The 18,894-nt window shown below is 39.6% G+C and overlaps 1 protein-coding gene across 4 annotated transcripts in view; it reads left to right on the top strand.

Annotated features, from left to right (window-relative positions):
* Window positions 1-18,894, top strand: part of LOC115627198 (insulin-like growth factor 2 mRNA-binding protein 1) — a 52,501-nt gene that overhangs the window by 25,151 nt on the left and 8,456 nt on the right. The window contains exon 1 of one of the 4 annotated variants that reach the window (XM_030522813.1): window positions 15,367-15,604. The exons of 2 other annotated variants lie outside the window; for them this stretch is intronic. In XM_030522813.1, the coding sequence (XP_030378673.1) occupies window positions 15,531-15,604 (74 nt within the window). In that variant the 5' untranslated portion in view covers window positions 15,367-15,530. Of the gene's footprint in view, window positions 1-15,366; window positions 15,605-18,894 lie in introns of those variants that run through there. One more of the 4 variants, XM_030522815.1, reaches the window with a different exon arrangement.

Genomic DNA, 18,894 nt, shown 5'->3' with positions numbered 1-18,894 from the left:
CAAAAACCGTGACTCGCTTAATCAAAGCTATTTCCTACACATCAGGACCAACACTCAAAATGGCGCCAAAACATTTTAGCTACGCCTCAATCACGCGCTTGAACCGTAGGCACCACCTAACCCTAGATACTTGCCTAACCCCCCAACCCCTCGCAGAGACATCACTTTTTTTCTATCTTATAATATTATATACATTTTTTTAAATATTATTATTATTATTGTTATTGGAACGGATGGCATGCAAACCAGAAAACTGTGCCTCGGGCCGTAACCCAACCCTCTAGCGCGATGGACTGCTGCTGGCAGGGTGAGCGGGAAGGGAAGGGAGGGGGGGAGGTAGATAAGAAGTTAGGGAGACAGGCAGGCTGGCAGGCTGGCAGGCAGGCAGTCAGTCGTCTTCGAAGAGCAGCACAGCAATCCACAATTGCACAAATTATCACGCCAAATAACAAGAAACTTGCCTCAGTGTGGCACACCCGCCACCACCAACGAACAAAACTGCCTGCCAGTCAGTCCGCCAGTCAGTCAGCCAGTCAGTCAGCCACCTACCCCCCTAGCCTTTTGGACATACAACACTGCTAAATAGCAGCTAATTTCCTATGATAAATTGGGCATATCACAAAGCTCTCAGAAGGAACGTTCACGTCCCCGTCACTGCTGTTGGTGACGAGGACAACGACGAAAGACTACCTCGACTACTGACCGACCCTCATCAACTCTCCGGTGCGCCCGAAGTTAAGCTCAAGTGGTGTAAGTAAACACTGCGCTACCATCGACCATCACCATCGGCATCAGCATCAGCAGCTATCATCATTGTCACATGCGCCTAAGCATGAAAGCTACCTGTGCCTAGCCCTAGCCATCGCCATAGCCATAGGCATAGGCCTTGCTATATAGCCCTCACCCCTGGCCATGCCTAAGCCGCAGTCTCAGACTTTGGTGGCCACGGTGTCAGGCCAACCCCCGATCGCCAAAAATTGATATACTCGGCCATTAGGCTGAAGTTGCCTCATGCTGCGTGTGACAAGAGGTTGCCTCTCCTTCGTCTTGTTGCTTGTTCCCTTGCCACCTCTTCTTCTACTACTTCTACTGCTGCTTCTCCCGCCGCACATCCTTGGCTAGATCAGTGTATTTCAGATGGTATCTGAATCTGAGCATAAGCTTTGTGCTTTGTACCTGGCAGGCCCACCAAATACAAAACATTTATCTGCTTGTCGCAATTGAAGGGCTGGACGGGGTGATGGGGTGCTGGGGTGGACAGGCAGGGGTGTCTAAAATCTTAGATAGATACTGACTGATTTCAGAAGTTTCCAACTCCAAGCGAATAAATGTTGAACATATTCATTTATAATTGATCAAAAGATACAAAAAAGTAGCATCAGGCAACACTTATTAACTTTCAAAGAGACATACTATATAGAGAGAGGTATATTTAAGACCATTCCCAGCTTCGAACACCCCCTCATAATTATTTTCTTACCTCTCTATTTATCGACAAACAAGAAACAAGAAGAAAATGGAAATCAAACCATTAAAGACTTGTCTGCTATTCTGTTCAGGCATTTCCGAACTAGATCCGAATACTGAGCTGTTAATTCAGGGTTTTGCTAAAAGGTATTGTAATTTCTTCTGAGAAGTTCAGAATCTGTAAAATTTAGTGCCAAATTTAACAGAATTGATCATATTAGCAAATTCTTTGGGACTTCAAAAACTTCAAGCATTTGATGTTTTTAAAAGCAATTCTGAATTATGAAAAAGTATACGTAAACATTCATATTTTTCTTGGCAAGATATGTGGAATTGAAATGAGCAAATTGCCCAAATATCGAACGATTAAATTTCGAAATTGAATAGGTAGCTTTTGGAAAATAATGGAGCAATAGCTGGAACGCAACACGTATAACTCAATCGAAATTATGGCATAAATTGTAATTCCACAGGATTTGATTCGAAAACAGGGGCTATTAATTAAATTGTAAAGTAAATTGTTGTTTAATGAAATGGAAACACATTTGTTCTGTACTTTACAGAAAACTCGCATTCCACTTTTTATTTTTCAATAGTAAATCATAAAATTAAAATTTTATTTACATTATGTATGACATATTTTTGGAATCCTGCCCATTATTATTATTTTTCAATCAGAATTTAGACAATTTGAGCGAAACTGTTAAAGCGCCTTGCCCTCATTTATCCTTGGCTGCCTCACAAGCTATGTTTCCGCATACATTCGCGTCCTCGTGCATTTAGAGAGGAGCGAGCTCCCTTCGTTCTGTATCTGCGGAACCCTGGCGTATACGCAATACGAAACGGTGTTAAGCCGCTTGTTGCAACAACGGCTAAGCCGGGCACCAACCGCGCAATCGCGCAGCGGGGTTCTTGATTCAAAAGCTGCGATACAATGAGAGCAACAGCGGCAGCGCATTTGTGAAAGAAAACTAAATATGAAAAAAGGAAAAGAAAAAAAAACTATTAATTTCTAAAAAGGAAGGCAAAGCAAAACAAAACAACAAAGTATCTCACACGAAAGGAATCTTTTTCTGTAGCACTCTTTTAATCCGGCAAAGAAAACATGCCGCTGCAACGCAGAGAAGACAGCTCGCTTCTGCTCCTGCTCCTGTTTGCCAGGAGCTAAAGAAACTGCTTAGAAAATCCCAAAAGGGTTGCAGCGCCTTCCTATCGTTCTTCCTTGAGTTCCTGCTGTTGTGCTGTGCGATCAGGTTTCGAGGCTGGCTGAGTTGGCGGCGTTGGTCATTTCATTTGTGTGTGTGTGTGTTTGAGGAAAAAGCTTAGCTAAGGTTTCCCCTTCTCGTCCTGCCCGTGCTTGCCCTTCTTCTTCTTCTTCCTCGCTTTGGAAACGAGTTTCTCACATTTCCGTGGCATCCAGCGCCGCTCCTGTTCTGTTCTGTTCTGTTCGCCATCGCCATCGCCTTTTTTTCGCGTTGAACATTTTTAATTATACGAAAGATTCCAAGGTTCGCCTCGACGCCTATCTTCTAATATTTGTTCACTTACCAGGGCCGCTCCTGTTGGTCAGCGTTTGCCAATTTGTCGTGCCAGCAGGCGAGCTGGCTAGATGGCTAGCATGCCTAGCAAGGGTGAGATTGCCACTGGCTCTCTAATCAACATGCAACATGAGGCATATACTCTTCCCTCCCTTATCCTCCCCTCCCCTCCCCTCCCGCCCATTCTCGTTTCTGTATTCTGTTTTTTTTTTTTTGTATTTTTTTGGCTCTTTGTGCTTTTTCTTCAACCTTGTATCTCTTTGTATCTTTGTGCCACTTATGCGCTTGTTAGCCTCCAGTAGGGTCGTCGGCGACGTCGTCTAATCTCGCCGTCGAGATCAACTGCTTCCAGACTCACTCGCAAGCTCGCTCGCTCGCTCATATTTGATTCCCATCGATTATCAACTAGGAGCTGGAGCTGCCGTCGTCATCACATCCTCTTCATAGTCCTCCATAGTAGAAGGTAACTTTTTTGATTGACAGTCAAATTAGTAAGCGCAAAAAGTTATGAGCAGCGTGCGACGCGAGGGACTCTGTAGCTGCCACTGAAATGGCAGCATCGTGCAACGAGCATCGAGAAGTTTAGGGTAGATTAGATTTACCGCATTAACTGATGTTTATCATCGCCAGTTCCCAACTGTGTGGCCATTATTCCTGCCAACTACTTGTTTCCCATCTATTTCTCATATACAAGTATATGGTATACTCCTCAGTGGGTCTTTAATCGAAGTAGATTTTGCAAATAATTCCCTATCCACAGAAGAATACTGGGAAGCTGACACTGAACCTGTGACCATTCCTTCCAACTACTCGTGTCGTCTTTATGGGGTTTTCATTTTTCATCTACTTCCCAAATATATTGCATATACATACATATATTGAATTGATCTTTAATCGAAGTAGATTCCATCCATACCTGAGCAATGGAACATTAATGATGACAATTCTCGAAATTCTCTATGAGCAGACTGCTGAAAAACTTATGCCTCAATCGGAGGCATAGTCTTCAATGCTTTGCAGTCTCTCCTAAATATGTAAAATGTTTATATTGTTAGCTTTTTGAAGGCGATCATCTGTTTAAAGAAAAACTTCGAAACATAGGGCATGTTTAAAGATTTCTTTCGCAGTCGCTAGTCTCCACAATAAGTAGCCATCGAATAATTGATTTGATTTTTGATTTGTAGTTTCTGTTCCTGAGAGAGTAACGTATCGACAAGAAATGTCAATCGATCGAAACAACGTCTACTCAACCATTCGATCAACAGTTGGTCACTGTAGTTATACTTGTATGTATATAGGGAAGTTCCCCTCCCACAGAATTTCAAAGAGACTCCACAATTTCGCATCGAATCTAAAACCAATTGGTTAATAGTTTTTAATTACTGCTTTAAACTCTATACGAAGGTATTCCTAAATCGACTTTAACACACACTCTCTCTCTCTCTCTTGCTTATAGGGAAATTAGCAATAACTTTTCCCATAGATACGCCTACTGGACAACCTTTAGTTAAACAGAGGTGTCTGTGTAGCTCGAAAGCTACGAAAGCAAGCTAATTAGTAGCTTTCGAAAATCTATGATTTAGTATAGCTTCTAGAAACCGAAACAGCTCAAAAGAGTTTTGGAACCCAAACAATTAGTTGACATTTTAACAACATTTAAGCAACAAAGCTACGAGCTATTTGAGAGCTGATTAGAGACTGGAAGTAGGATTGCTCCTTGGTAACTATAGATTTCAATATCCTAGCTGTGCTTAAGATTGCTTTCAAGAGATCCGATTAGAAATTTCGCTGATGCTCTCTGGTGATCGGTGTGGAATATGCCAAACCTCCAGTTAGATTGACAGCTGACCTTGATCGGCGTTTTTACTACTAAGTATGCTTCATTCAAAGCATTGCCGCGCCACACCCCGCACCGCACCGCGCCGCCTCGCCAACGAAAACGAGTTTCTTCAACCAAAAAACAAATATAATAATAATAAGCAGCGCAAGATCGACCAGGTCGGTCGGTTGTTCGGTTATTCGGTTGTTCGGAGTGTGTTCGAGTGTGTCTGCATTATAGAAAAACAAATCGGCGTTTGAATGAAATCAAGTACGAGCCGAGAGCCGCCTTAGCCTTAGGTAGATGTGGATGTGGATGTAGAGGCAGCTGCAGAGAACTCGTCCATACTCGTACCTACTTCTACACATGTGGTGCGTGGGTAGAGGGAATGTTCAGGACTGCTCCGTATTGGTACGAAGACGGAAACGAAGTTGGGAAACGAAGGCGACACAGGCAAACACTTTACCTACATTCGAAGCAAACCAAACCAAATTTTATTTTATGCCTGCCTGCCAGCCCGTCGGTTTGTGTGAGGGTTTGGTCTTAGACGTGGGCGGTGGCTGGCGGGTTGGCCAAACGGAAGGGTAGAAGGACGACGACGACAACAACCACAATTCAACGATTCAATTTTTTGACGGTATTGTGTGTGTGTGTGTGTGTGTGTGCAGGATGCAAATTTTTATACTCTGTACATGAAATGTACAAGAGTATATTAGGTTTGCGGGAGCTGAAAAATGTAACAGGCAGAAGGAGGCGTGGCAGACCCCACAAAGTATATATATTCTTGATCAGCATGACGAGACGAGTCGATCTAGCCCTGTCTGTCTGTCTGTCCGTCTGTCCGTCTGTCCGTCTGTCCGTCCGTATGAACACCTGGATCTCAGAGACTATAAGAGATAGAGACACCAAATTTTGCACAAAGATGCGTTATGTGTGTATTCTATACGAGTTTGTTTTATTTTTTTGATTTTCCCCCCCACTTCCCCCCTATGGGGGTTTTCCCGATTTTCCATTCGTATAATCGCCTATATCTCGGAGACTATACGACCTAGGAACACCAAATTTTAGTCCCAGATGCCTTATGTGAATACGCAGAAAATGTATATTTTGGAATTCCCCTCCCTCCCCCCTCTACCCCGCAAATCGTAACTTCCGTAATTCTTGGAATTTCGAACTAAAATTTTGGAAATACCCCCAGTTGGTTATTATGTGTCCGTATGCCAAATTTCATTATGATAGACCGATTTACCAAGAAGTTATAGCCATAAATATATTTGCTGATGCAGCGCTGCTGCAGCGCTGCTCAAGCGCTGCCCGCGGCTGTTGTTGATGTTGCTGTTTGGTTGACTGCGAAAATGCTTACACAGACACGAATAGATGCGCATAGGCATACATACACTCACACAGACGCAATTGCTATGTAAATGTGCAATTATACACCCTTTACGTGAGTTCGAATACCGAGAGAGGTAAAATCGATCAAATTTTTTTTTTTATTTTCTTAATTTTTTTATTTTCTATAATTATTGTAAACATATGTACAGAGTATTTCAAAGTCGGGACACCCGACTTTAGCTTTTTTACTTGTTTGAAATGAGGCAGGTAGCTAGGCAGCTAAGCCTCCTGAATGGCAGTGCAACGCTGTTGTACGAGCATGCTCTGTGCTTCTGGTACAGGTAAATCCACACAATTTAGAAGACATGCCCTGCCCTACCTCACATACAGGGTGCTATTAAAGCGAGCTCCGAGCACTTGAAACGAATCTCACCTTTCAGAAATGTATTAAACCCAAACCCGTGCCCCATTGACAAAAAAAGGCTTCATCATGTGCGCTCCATAATGGACCAATTGCTATGTACAAGTATATTCATATATTTTATTTAAATTTACGTATAAATAAAATGTATCTAAAAAAAATAGATTAATTAGGCTAATCAAATCACTTCATTTTATTATCTAAGGAAATTGCATTTTTGTGACTAGTGCATTAATTTAGAAGAATCGTTCTTAAAATAAAATATAATAAAATATCTGTATTTCAAGTTGATCTTCTATCGAATATCCTTTTAAAGCGTTTCAAACAGATCTCACCTTCATAGAGTCTGCAACTAATCTGCCAGTCGAAACTTTTTCTGTGTGATCTTCTTTGAAATTTGCTCTTTTCTCGTATGGATAGTTCATCTCTTATTTACAAATATAGTATTATTAAAGCCAATCTAACATTCAGGAGACACTCTTTCATTTCTTATGAACTTCCTAACAATCATTTTCCAGCCAACTCTTTTAATTAAAGCCCTATTCTCTAAAATATGTTGTGCAGACTCTGTTAATGCTAGAATAGCTAATAAATAATTAAAGGACTCTCTACCAAAAAGCGTGCATTTCCTTTAGCTAAAAAATATATATATATATTTATTATGTTGATTATTAATACATGGTTAGTTTTATTAAATCTCTAATGATTGCCGCTTTATTCATTTGTCTTGCAAACTGAATCAATTTTATTAGGCGGCGCCCAACATGGGGCGCCTAAATTAAATTAATCTGCTGCAACCACGTTTTGGTCGTCGGCCCTCATTCGATCGCATTCGCATTCACGTGTGTGTTTGGGAGCGTACCTTACTTGATTCTCATGGCTCTTCTCACGTTCCGCTTCTACATATGTACATATATGTACAGTGTGTATGTGTGTGTGTATATATATATATGTTTATAGGGACTCATTTAACGTGCGTTTGATCCACATATTTCGGCTTAGTTTTTGTTCTCGAGCATTTTTATGTGCGCTCCTTCTTCTTTATTTTTTTCGGTGTTTTTTTTGTGTGTGTGTGTGTGTGTGTGTGTGTGTGTGTGTATTTGTGTTCATTAGAAATTTCCAAGAATTTCGACACCGACCGACCGACACACACACACAGACACACACACCAAACGAAGGAACCAAATATTTGGGAACGGCGATTCGTGTTACTGCTGGCTTAGTTTTTCAAAACCACGCACGCACACACACACACACTCTGGAAGGAAGCAGTTATGTGTGTATGGGTGTGTGTATTCTGGAATCTGTGGCACAACAAAACAAAACCCTTGGCTAGTAGTTGTATGGCTGCTTTATTTCAGCCTCAACTCCATCGTCATTGCGATGCTTGGCATGCTTTAAAGAGTGTTCAGGCAGGCAAATAATTTGCACGCAAATCGAAAATCGAATTAGAACTCTATATTTTGATATCTTCTCCAACTACTCAGAACCAACTTGTAAAAGAAGTTAACATTTTTGTGTACATTATTTGTACTCGAGCCCCATTTTATAGGCCCAAGAGAAACGACGAATGTAGTTTAGAGTATTTTGCATTCAGGTTTCGAGTTAATCGGATGACACAACATTGGAGCCCCTGTTAGAACTTTCCAACTACAAGTATAATGTAAACGTTATCTTGTGTCAAATGTTCAGCTTCCTAGCTCTTATCAATTGGTTGTGCGTTATTCACAAATCAATCACGAAGACAACACAAACTATTTATCGTCTACTATTTAGATTGAAGATGATTTAAACCAAACTTTTTTACGATAACTTATAGCATTATTTCTATTAATCATTTGAATGCACAATCGAATTCACATCCCTAGACTAGACCGGACCCGTCTGTCGATCATTCAGTTTACTGTTCTGTTTATTCTTTTCATTTTGTAGTCTGCTTTCTTCCCTGCTTCTGTTTCTGTCTCCTGCTCTCTCTCTCTCTCTCACACACCGTTATGATGACGACGATGATGTCCGTTATGTTGTTGACCGACAAAGCTCCGCTTGGCACTTTCTTTGTGTAACTTCTTGACTTGGCTTGGCCCTTTAAAGAAGGACCGGGCCGGACCGGACCGAACCGAGCCAGCTGCTGCCACCGTTGACCATTCACCGATCAACGATCAACCCTTTCTGCATTTTCTCTCTGATCCTTTCAGAGCCAGCAACAGCAACAGAAACAGAGTCGAAAAGTCCAGGCCCAGGCCCAGCCCCAGCCTTGTCTTTTGCGGCACGCACGCGGCTTTTGCTTGGCAGGTACACAAAATTACTTCTCCATTGTGTTGCTGCTGCTGCTGCTGTTGTTGTTGTTGTTGTCACCAGCGGCTGATAACGCCAAAGCCGCAATCAACAGAAGAAAGCATTTCTCTGGCCATCGATGGCAAGACAACTGCTGGCCTCGAAAAGGGTCTGTTCTGGCCTCTGTCCCCCTTCGAATTGCCGCCTGTTCTGTTCCGCTACTGCCAGCCAAGCAGACAGCTGCAAAGCGCCTTCTCCTTACCGCTTCTCTCCCCTCCTCTTCTTCTTTCTTTGCATTTCTTTTCTTTTCTTTTTCTCCCACCACTCTACCCTAGACCAGCGACAATCATATAAGTTCCCGATATTATTCTAACTGTTGAAAAATAATGTTGAATGTGAATGTGAAGACATGCCTAAGAGCCTAAGAGGATTTCAGGACCGTTTTTTATTTTAATAAGTCAACAAATAGTACTCTCGATAAATATAATATCATATATAATAATATGACGTTATTAATTTTACTTAAAAGCTAAGAAAGCCTCAATAATAAATGTATGTACAATAATGTCTATTAATGTCTCCAAAAGTGCCATTTGGCCAACTATGCCTCGATTCATGGCCAAATGTGGTCAGGGACATTATGAAGATTTCAAACTAAAAAAAAATAATAGTAAGTAGAGGAGAAAACTTAAGTATACTTCCATTGCTTGGATTTGGATATTTGTAATAATTATATATCACAATTAAAAGAACCTGAACCTAAACCTGGTAGCCTGATAGCGATTCTAACTTCTAAACTTCATTTTTCCACAACTTACACAACTCCTTGGCTTATAACAAAAAATTACATAATTTTTCATTCTTCTATTTCCATTAAAAGTTTATTTTAAGATAGAACATTTGAAATAGTTTGTTAAACAAGAATTAGCTTACAAATCAGATAAACATATTAATTTAGTCTTTGCTGGTTGTTTTCAGATTATAGATTTTGTTTGTTTATAAACTTGTTTCGTCAACTTCAAGTAGAAAATAAAACTTACTTTTTCACAGAATTAAATAAAGTTTATAAAAAACATAAACAATTGAATTTAAAAAAGTAGTCCTGCCGCCCGATTATTTAAGAATGTGGGTTGTTTCTTGATTAAGATGGCGATTTTACATTTGCAGAACGAACCAAGGAGGAATTATTAAGAACAAAACTATACTATACATATATCTATATTATATAGAATAGGAAAGCAATTCGATTTGCATTTGGCGATTAATTGGCAGAACAAAGGATTAAAGAAAGAGCCCATAGGCAGCCCTTGATTAGTTAAGCTGCCAAAGGAACAAAGCTAACAGTATATCGACCGAGTGTTGGAAAACGCAACACTTCTAATGTTGTGGGTGGGGAGTGTTGTGTAAATGTAAATGTGTCGCCCTTTCTGGCTGCTGCAATTCTCAATTTTTGATGAGGGAAGAATTCTACAACAGAATGTGCTAGGTTTTCACAGGCAAAGAAATCGCATGTAGAAATACATATGTACTTACATATAAGAAGTATGTAAGCAGTACAAAATGATATACAGAGAGTGAGTTTCAAATGATGTGACTATTTTAATTAAATAAAGAAATTTAAGAATTGCAAAACTTTTGCTCTCTGTAGAGAGTTATAATCATTTGTAGCTCCCATTTATATTTATATTTTCTCAATTATCTGTAAATCATTTTTAAAGATATAAAGAATCTAGTCTTCTTTGGAACGCGCCTTAAATTCAAGAATTCCAAAACTTCCGCCACGTCTATAATCATTTTCTCAATTATCAGTAAATCATTTTTAGGGATATCAAGAAATCCAGTCTTCTTTGGAACGCACCTTAAATAAAACACACAGAAGTTTCATGATCCGTATACCACCTATAGCCCTGTATACAGGTCTGTTGCTGGAGTGCGACTCACTACTCTCTTGTATAATTCAATTATTTATTAGTGTGGAAACAATTTCTTGTGTTACTTTCTGTTAACCTTCAAATCTATAGGTATGAGCTCTTTAAATAAAGGACTTTTGTTGATACTCCTCGTCAAATGGGCAAACATGGGGCATTGAGACAGTTGTGGGGGTCAACCACACAGCGAAATTCCCGCCAGAATCAGCAAGATATACTCGTATGTATGTACTATATGTTAGCCTAGATTCGCAATGTTCAGTTAGTAGCGCGTTGGTTTTTTTTTTTTTTTGCCCTGCTATTGTTGCCGGCAAGCGCTCTCTGTTGCGCACTATCAGCAATTTCGCCATCGACTGGCTGGCTGGCTGGCTGCCTGCTTCTTGCTTGGATGGATAGAGTATAGAGAGATGGTTGGTAAGGGAGGGGAAAGGGCTGCGAGCGCTGGTGGACGGGGAGGCCGGCCGCTGCTCTTTATTGAGGCCATTGAACCGCCGAAATGAGCAGCGGCTGCCTGCCGATGCCGGCAACTTTATTAACTTTTAGCGCTTCGCTACTTCTGCTTACAACTGTTTTTACCGTTTTACTTTATTTACTTACATATTGCAAACATACCTACGCACAAACATAAATACACACACACATGTACATACATACATATGAATGTATGTATGTACATACATACATAAGTTGTGTCGGGTTAGTTGTTTTTTTTATGTTTTCTTTGCCGTTAACACACATGTTGCCAAATCATCTAAGTATGTGGCCATTTCCACACAGTGTTGGTAAACGGGAGCGTAAATTGATTAATGTCACGTGTGTGTGTGTGTGTGTGTGTGGCAACAACAACGACAACAACAACCTCAAAGTTTTTAAAACAACAGCATTGCACACAAATGACCGGAAATAACAAGTAGTTGACGCCGCCGTCGCCACCAAGAGCAGCCGTAGGAGACGAAATGAGAACAATGAAGTGACGAACACAACGACACCCATCGAACAACATACACACACAGACGCAGCCGCACTAGCGCAGCTACGCATACAATGCGTGACGTAATCAGCGCAACAGCAGCCGCGTCTTCTTCTACAGTTCAGTTGTATTTGTTGCACTTCAAAAGAGAATACGTAATGAAAACGAAAGAGTGTGGGAACACCAATACACAGATCGTCCGGCAACTTCACACATGTGCATACACACATGTTCTCACACACATGCTGCTTAGGTGTTGGCGAAAAAGCGCAACAATTATAAGAGTGCTCTACAAGATTAGCGAGAGAATGAATGAACGGGACAAGAGCGAAAGAGTACCGACACATGACTGCGGGCGTGCGTTGTGCTTTTGTCGCGCTACACTTGGCCGCCGTTAAGCCGTTGTAGGGTTGTCAATGTTGCCAATGAAGCCCCAAATATGGGTTGTTCAAAATGTTTGTGCGGTGGGCTCTTATACAAAAACTAAATTCCCGTTTACAATTATTTTGCAAAACCTAATATTTCGATTCTATCGAGGAAAACTTTGTCATTATATATGTACGAGCATTTAGGAGCATTATCTTTTAGAGGTTTTAAACAAATTATAATTATTAATATTTTCTCTTTTCTTTTTTAAAGTAACCAAATAATGTTTTCAAGTCAGGTCATTAAAGTAAAGCATTTTAGACCTTTTTATCATTAAGGACAAGCGCATATCAAAATAATAAGAATGTATTGACAAAGGGATCGATATGGTTAATATAGATCGTACAAAAGCCATTCTGTAAAATTATTTTTATATTTGTATGCTTATAAATAGTCTAGTTTATTTAACGAATCTAAATCTACGAATTTCGTGTGTAGTGCTTAATTTAAAGCTACTTTCCAACACACTCGTGGCGATGTCTTTTTATCATTTGTTACCATCTGGCAGCGCCATTAAACTTAACGTTACGCGAACTGTTGCGTTCCAACGTCTTGACGTTTTTAAAGTTGCTGCCGCCGCCTCTTACCTGACTTGCATTTTCTTTTGGCGTTCTCGTTTTGCTCCCATCGGCATGGGTAATATACATATACACAAATACATAAATACATATGAAAGTATTAGTGCTTTTTGTTAGTGTTGGTTTTTGCAAGTGTTGCGCTCTAATCTTGTTGCTGCCTACAACAACTACTCACTCGACGTCAAACTACTTGGCCGACACCACAAACCGACAAACGTCGACGTCAGCGTCGGCTCACTGCCGCTGTTGCTCTTTGTCGTTTTAGTTTCAGTAGTTAAATGCTCTTTGCATTTTGCGGTCGTCTTTTTCGGGAGTACGCGGCGTGGTTGTACAGCAAATAAAAGAAAAAATAAATATAAAAAAAGAATAAAACTCATCGGCTCAGCGCAAAGCGAGGAGGAGCAACAAGAAAATATTTTAAAAATACAATTCGCAAACGTTCGTTGTTGTTTGTATTTTATTTTTTAATATTTTTTTTCGGTTGCTGCTGTTTGTCGTCGTCGGCACATTAAAAAAAAACAACAAAAAATTGCGCTACTCCGCTACTAATGGTATTTCTGTGCGTCTCCCGTTGTTTTGTGTTTTTATATATATGTATTAAGTTTTTTATTTTATATTTTTAATTTAATGGCACACCACATACCCACTCACACACACACACACCTAAACGTACATATGCACATTCATGTGTGTACGTAGAAACGTCTAAAGCGTAACAAAAACAAGAATACGAAAGTGGGTGAAGTGGAAGAGTGTAAAAGATTTCATTTTGTGCGTGCAAATTGTCCGAAAATAGACGAAAAAAAGTGTTCTTATTTATTTTGCTCGCATAGTTTTTGGTTAATTTTTTGTCATTGCCGCCGTCGCTAGTTACTTTATCTAAAGGCGACGCCTCCAGCGCGCATACTAACACACACAAACATGCAAACACATACATTTACACACGCGCGAAAGACTCGAGACAGCGGCGCGCAAAAAAACTACAATCAAAGCGGCAGACAATTTTGTACCGTTAAGCGCGGTGACGACGGCAACGTGCCAGTTGTACGCCGGTGTGACGCGTTTGCATGTGTGTGACACTTCTTTTTGCATTTTTTTTTATCCACACTTATACATAAATACATATGTTTGTATGTATATTTGTGCGGCAATTGCAAGTGACTGACAATTATTGAAAAATGCGCTTAAAAACCTACTTTTTAAACAAAGTACAACAATAGAAATCAATTTAGTCAAACATGCATACATACATATGTATGTATATGTGTATTGCTTTTATATGCATAAGTGTGTGTCTGTGTTTGTGCGCAGTTGACTAGTTGCGCTTAAAGACCGCCCTCGCTTAAAGCATTAGCGGCAGCAGCTGGTAGCATGTAAACTGACCTACTTAGTTACTATTTGGTTAGTCTGGCTGACTATTATTGGCTATTTAAATATGTGTGTTTCTAACGACATTCCTTTTGACACGCACACACACAAATCCACACAAAGCGGCAGCCAGTGTTACCCATAAAGCGAAGCTGCGGTCGCGTTCCTGCTTTTGCTAATTAGCAAAACACGTTTCACACACACGCATCGATATATGTACATACATAGGCGGGACTAAATAGTTCAATCATTGATACTAATGTGCGTGTTAACATAACGGTCAACATTTTATCGAGAGCAACGGCATACATATGTATGTACATACATGTGTCTCGGTTTTTGTTTAAAGGGTACGCCAAAAAGGCGGTATTAGCAAGCTCATTATTTTAAATATGCCCTAGAACCAAAATTAACATTAGTTGAAGGGCTGTGGCGGAGAGTGTGCCTTTTACAGGGTATACAAAAGTCGCGATTTTAACTTCTTTTTGCTTTTTAATTTTTTGTATTTCTTATTTTACTCGAGTGCTCTCTTCAATTCGATAAACGGCGTCACAAAGCTATCGATAGCCATACAACACATGCAAATTGATCGTGCTATTTCGAGTTTGCAAACATACAAAATACATACATTATACTAGTTATAAATATTTGTGTATATACATATGTATGTATGGGGATTTGTTGTGCATTTGAAACACACAACAAACGATTACTGCACGTCGTGAGTCAGCTTGAAATTTTGTCCATTGAAAAAATAAAAGCAAGTGGCAGGTAAATGTATAGTTTTGTATGTATGTACATATGTATGTATTTGCATACTTGTATGTGTGTAGGAATGTAGGTATGTACATGTATCGTAACATGCTGCCGCCGCCTCAGCAACCAAAATCAAAGCCCATACGCGTGACCACAAAATAAAGCAGGAAAAAGAAGAGCAAGAAGCAGCAAAAATGAGCAATAATAACAACAACAACAACAAATATTCCAGTATCAAATTTTGCTCTATTTGTGTGTGATTAACCAGTGTGTGCATATGTGTTTATGTGTTGTTAGTTTGGTGGTGTTGGTGAGCGAGTCGTCATTTATTATCAACCGCTGTTCTGTTCCGCGACTGCCGCTGCGTCGACGTCACTATTATCGCGAGCTTTGCTTTTATTTGTTTTTGTATTCAATTCGTATTCCCTTTTCATCTCTATTCGTGCAAATTGATTTATCAGTCTAAGCACTTAAAGAACGATTGCGAATTAAACAACTAAATAAGTAGGTGACAATAACAAAAACAAAAAAAATTAAAATAAGGAAAAGAAAAAAGAAATAGTGAAACACCTAGAAGGAGCGCCTTGTTCGGCCAGAGAAAAGAAACCGCTTTTCCAGTAAAGAAAAAAAACAGAATTAGAGAAATAAAAATGCACAGCAACAACAGAATCAACAATAATCTCTTTCATCAACAAAATCCGAAAGTATCACGTTTCTTGGATCGGTGAGTTTTAATTGCAACAAATATCCTATCGCCCCACTTCCCATTTCCTCATTTCTCGTGGCACGCCCACACACATAAATATACACTGCACACATACACATATATCCAATCATGCCAGACGTCTGAGCATTGTGCGAGATAAATTTGAAATATGCTGCCTTCTATTGAAGGAAATGGTTTTTCGTACTTAAACAAAAAATATTAATTATCTAAACAAAAAATATAGGCAAACAATTCTTCGTATGTTTGCCAATGAACGCCTGCCAGTTCAGTTTAGTATACGTTTTATGTATTTGCCTTATCAAGTAGCTTTATTTTTTACCTAATCTAAATTAATTAGCGTCCGTCGCTGGTAATAGTAGTGTTGGGGGAAAAGGTTCATTTCTTTATTTGAAATTGATAACTACATTTACTATATTGCTTGGAAATCGAAGTTCAGTTCCTATCGGTAAAACAAATCACAGACCTCCAGCAATAATATTTGTCGCTCTAAACATGATTTATAGGAACTCTTGTGTTTAAATGATATCTTATTTGTAATCCTTCGTCTTCCTTTAAAGATTTGACTTTGGAGTTTTTATGTCAGCAGATCAAGGGGGGTGTGTTCCCTCTGCACGTGTATTGTCGCTTTGCATGTCGATTTTAGTTTTTCATTTAGCCAAACCTTTCCGTATCTGACTGTAAATTGTAGCTTTTGGACTCTTATTTTATTGATACTTTATATCGATTTAATAGTTTCATCTTTCTACTCTTATCAATATTGGCACCTACTTCTGTTATTAGATTGAGCTATGAGCATTTAATAAGCATTTCTTTACATAGTTAAGTCGATCTGTCTTGCCATTAGAGCTCCTACTAAAAGATTGTATTAATAGAGATAGAGCTGAGATCTCCAAGATATCTAAAGATCATACATCCAAAGTGACTTCTTTTTATTCTCTAAGTTATTCCAAGGTAAAAAACATATATTCGTAAAGAACCACTATGAGGAGTAGGAGTGTCTTAAAAAAAAATGTTAACTGTTGTCCTGTTGCCAGGATAGAAACTTTTTGGACGGCCCTCGTAAAGTACTGTTTGCCACTCAACTTATACATAGACATATGTATTAAATATTTATATTTTGCGCGACTAAGTCGAGTCTATTATGCAGATATCGTATAACTAATAAATACACAGATACATGAGTATGTACTATACAACTACAATTTGGGTCAAATCGACGACTATCGGCGACTGGGTGTTGTTGTTGTTGCCACACAGCCAAGAGAAGAGGTTTTTTTTTTGTTTCGACCAAGTCGGGGCAGGCAACGCCAGCAACGCCCAACGCACTAAAACACGTTTTGTCCATATGTGTGTTTTTATTGTTGCTGCTATTGCTTTTGTTGTTGTTGTTGGTGTTGGAGAGCAGCGGTTTAGTTCGCTAAGCGCCTGTAGACTCCCCTTGCTGTAGAGAGAAGGGGGCGGGGTTGCCAGCTGCGGCGCAGACAGCAATAGATAAACATGGCAAATAAACTGTAAAAATTGCACACACAAACAAGGCAGACAACTGACAGACATACAGAGTGACAGACTGGCTGACTTAACGGTAGTAGTTCAATAGTTGTTGCTGCTATTGATATTGCCGACCATTGGTTGAAAGTCGGTTCAGAATGAGCGCAACTGGCCCACCAGAGAAGCGAACCAACAAACAACATCGATTGCCGCTTGCCTTGCTGCTGCGCCGACTTGTGGAATGCCGTCCAAATACATACATATGTATGTATGTATACACATACTAAATATACATGTATGAAGAACAAGCTAAAGCATAGCTGTGTGTGTGTGTGTGTGATAAAAATAAAAATGCAATAATCTGCCACAGCGCCCGCTACATAAATATTTTCAAAAATTTCATTCATTCATAAAAATGTTCACCAACAATCTGTAAAAAGAGGAACACATACTGCACATACATACATACTTGTCTGTACATATACTTATTTTTCTTGAATGCAGCTAAATTAGGGGGCAATGTTTGTTTTGAGTTCGAGTTGCCGCTGTTTTTGTTGTTGTTCTGTTGATGATAAAGCAAAGCCAAAAGCAGGCAGTAGCAGATACGCCGACACAATACAGACGCAGAAAGAACAGCAGCAGCAACAACAACTGCAACATTTAGCACACAATGCACATGTATGTATGCATATACATACATGTGTACACAGATGGTCATAAAAATAGGCACACTTCCACAATTCATGTTATTTTGCAATTCAACTTTTTCTTCAAATCAAGACCCTCTAAATTGTTGTGCAAAAGGATTTCTTTGTGTTTAAGCGCGATTTCGTCTGGGTTTGCAGGGATTTTCAGCACTTTGAAGTGTTCGTGAACTTTTTTTTAAAAGAGCTATGTTTTTAATTCCGTTAATCGTTTTCATTCTACGTGGATTCAACACTAATCACTACGTCCTGTTTTAAATAAAACCTTATTTATGAAAACGACATTTTCAATTCATCGCTTTAACTTATTCCAACGGCTTTCGATGCATTCGACTAGTTGTGACTGTAAAAAATAACCTGAACATGATATTTCATACTAACCAAGACTGTAGCAATTTAAAATAAAAAATTGACATTTCCAGTTAATATTTGAGACAGGTGTACTTATTGGTTTGACCATCGTTGTATGCTGCATGCAAGTGTGCGTGCATGTAGTGCCGTGCCAACTGTATGCATGATAAAGCAAAATAAAAAAAGATAAACAATAAAACAATAAGGCGCACAGTAAAAGCGAACGACGCGAACACGACGACTACGATGGAGTGCACTTTTTGGTTTTTTTTTATTTTTTATTTTTGCAACAAAAACAATAACAGCAAAAAAGAAAAACAACAAAAAGCAGAGACCATATTGATTGCTCTGTTGTTGTGGTAGTTGTTGTTGTTGGAAGGAGGGGATGGGCGAATAAGTGAAAATGTGTGGGTGTGTAAAAGCTGTGCATTGATAACAAAACGCAAAAGCATTCAAGAAAGGCGCGTGTGTGTGTGTGAGTGAGTGAGCGGAGTGCTGCTGTTGCTCTCTTTGGTTAGCTGTGGTGAGAGAGAGTGTGCCAGTGCACATGCATGCGTGTGTGTGATTGTGATTGTTGAGCAGAGGTCATTTGCTTAGGAGGCGCCAGTCAACGTCAGTCACATGCTGAACAAAAAAAAAAAAAACTTTGTGCAGTTGTTGTTGCAGACTGGTTGAGATGCCTCGGTGGTCGGTGGATGGGGTTGGCAGGCTAGTGACGTTGTCGCTGACTGGCTGCATCTGTAT

This window comes from Scaptodrosophila lebanonensis, unplaced genomic scaffold, assembly GCF_003285725.1.
Source record: "Scaptodrosophila lebanonensis strain 11010-0011.00,11010-0021.00 unplaced genomic scaffold, SlebRS2 tig00000092-arrow-pilon, whole genome shotgun sequence".
In the NCBI taxonomy this organism is placed as follows: Eukaryota; Metazoa; Arthropoda; class Insecta; order Diptera; family Drosophilidae; genus Scaptodrosophila; species Scaptodrosophila lebanonensis.
The sequence above is the reverse complement of the archived record's forward strand: the minus strand, read 5'-3'. Positions and strand labels throughout refer to the sequence as shown.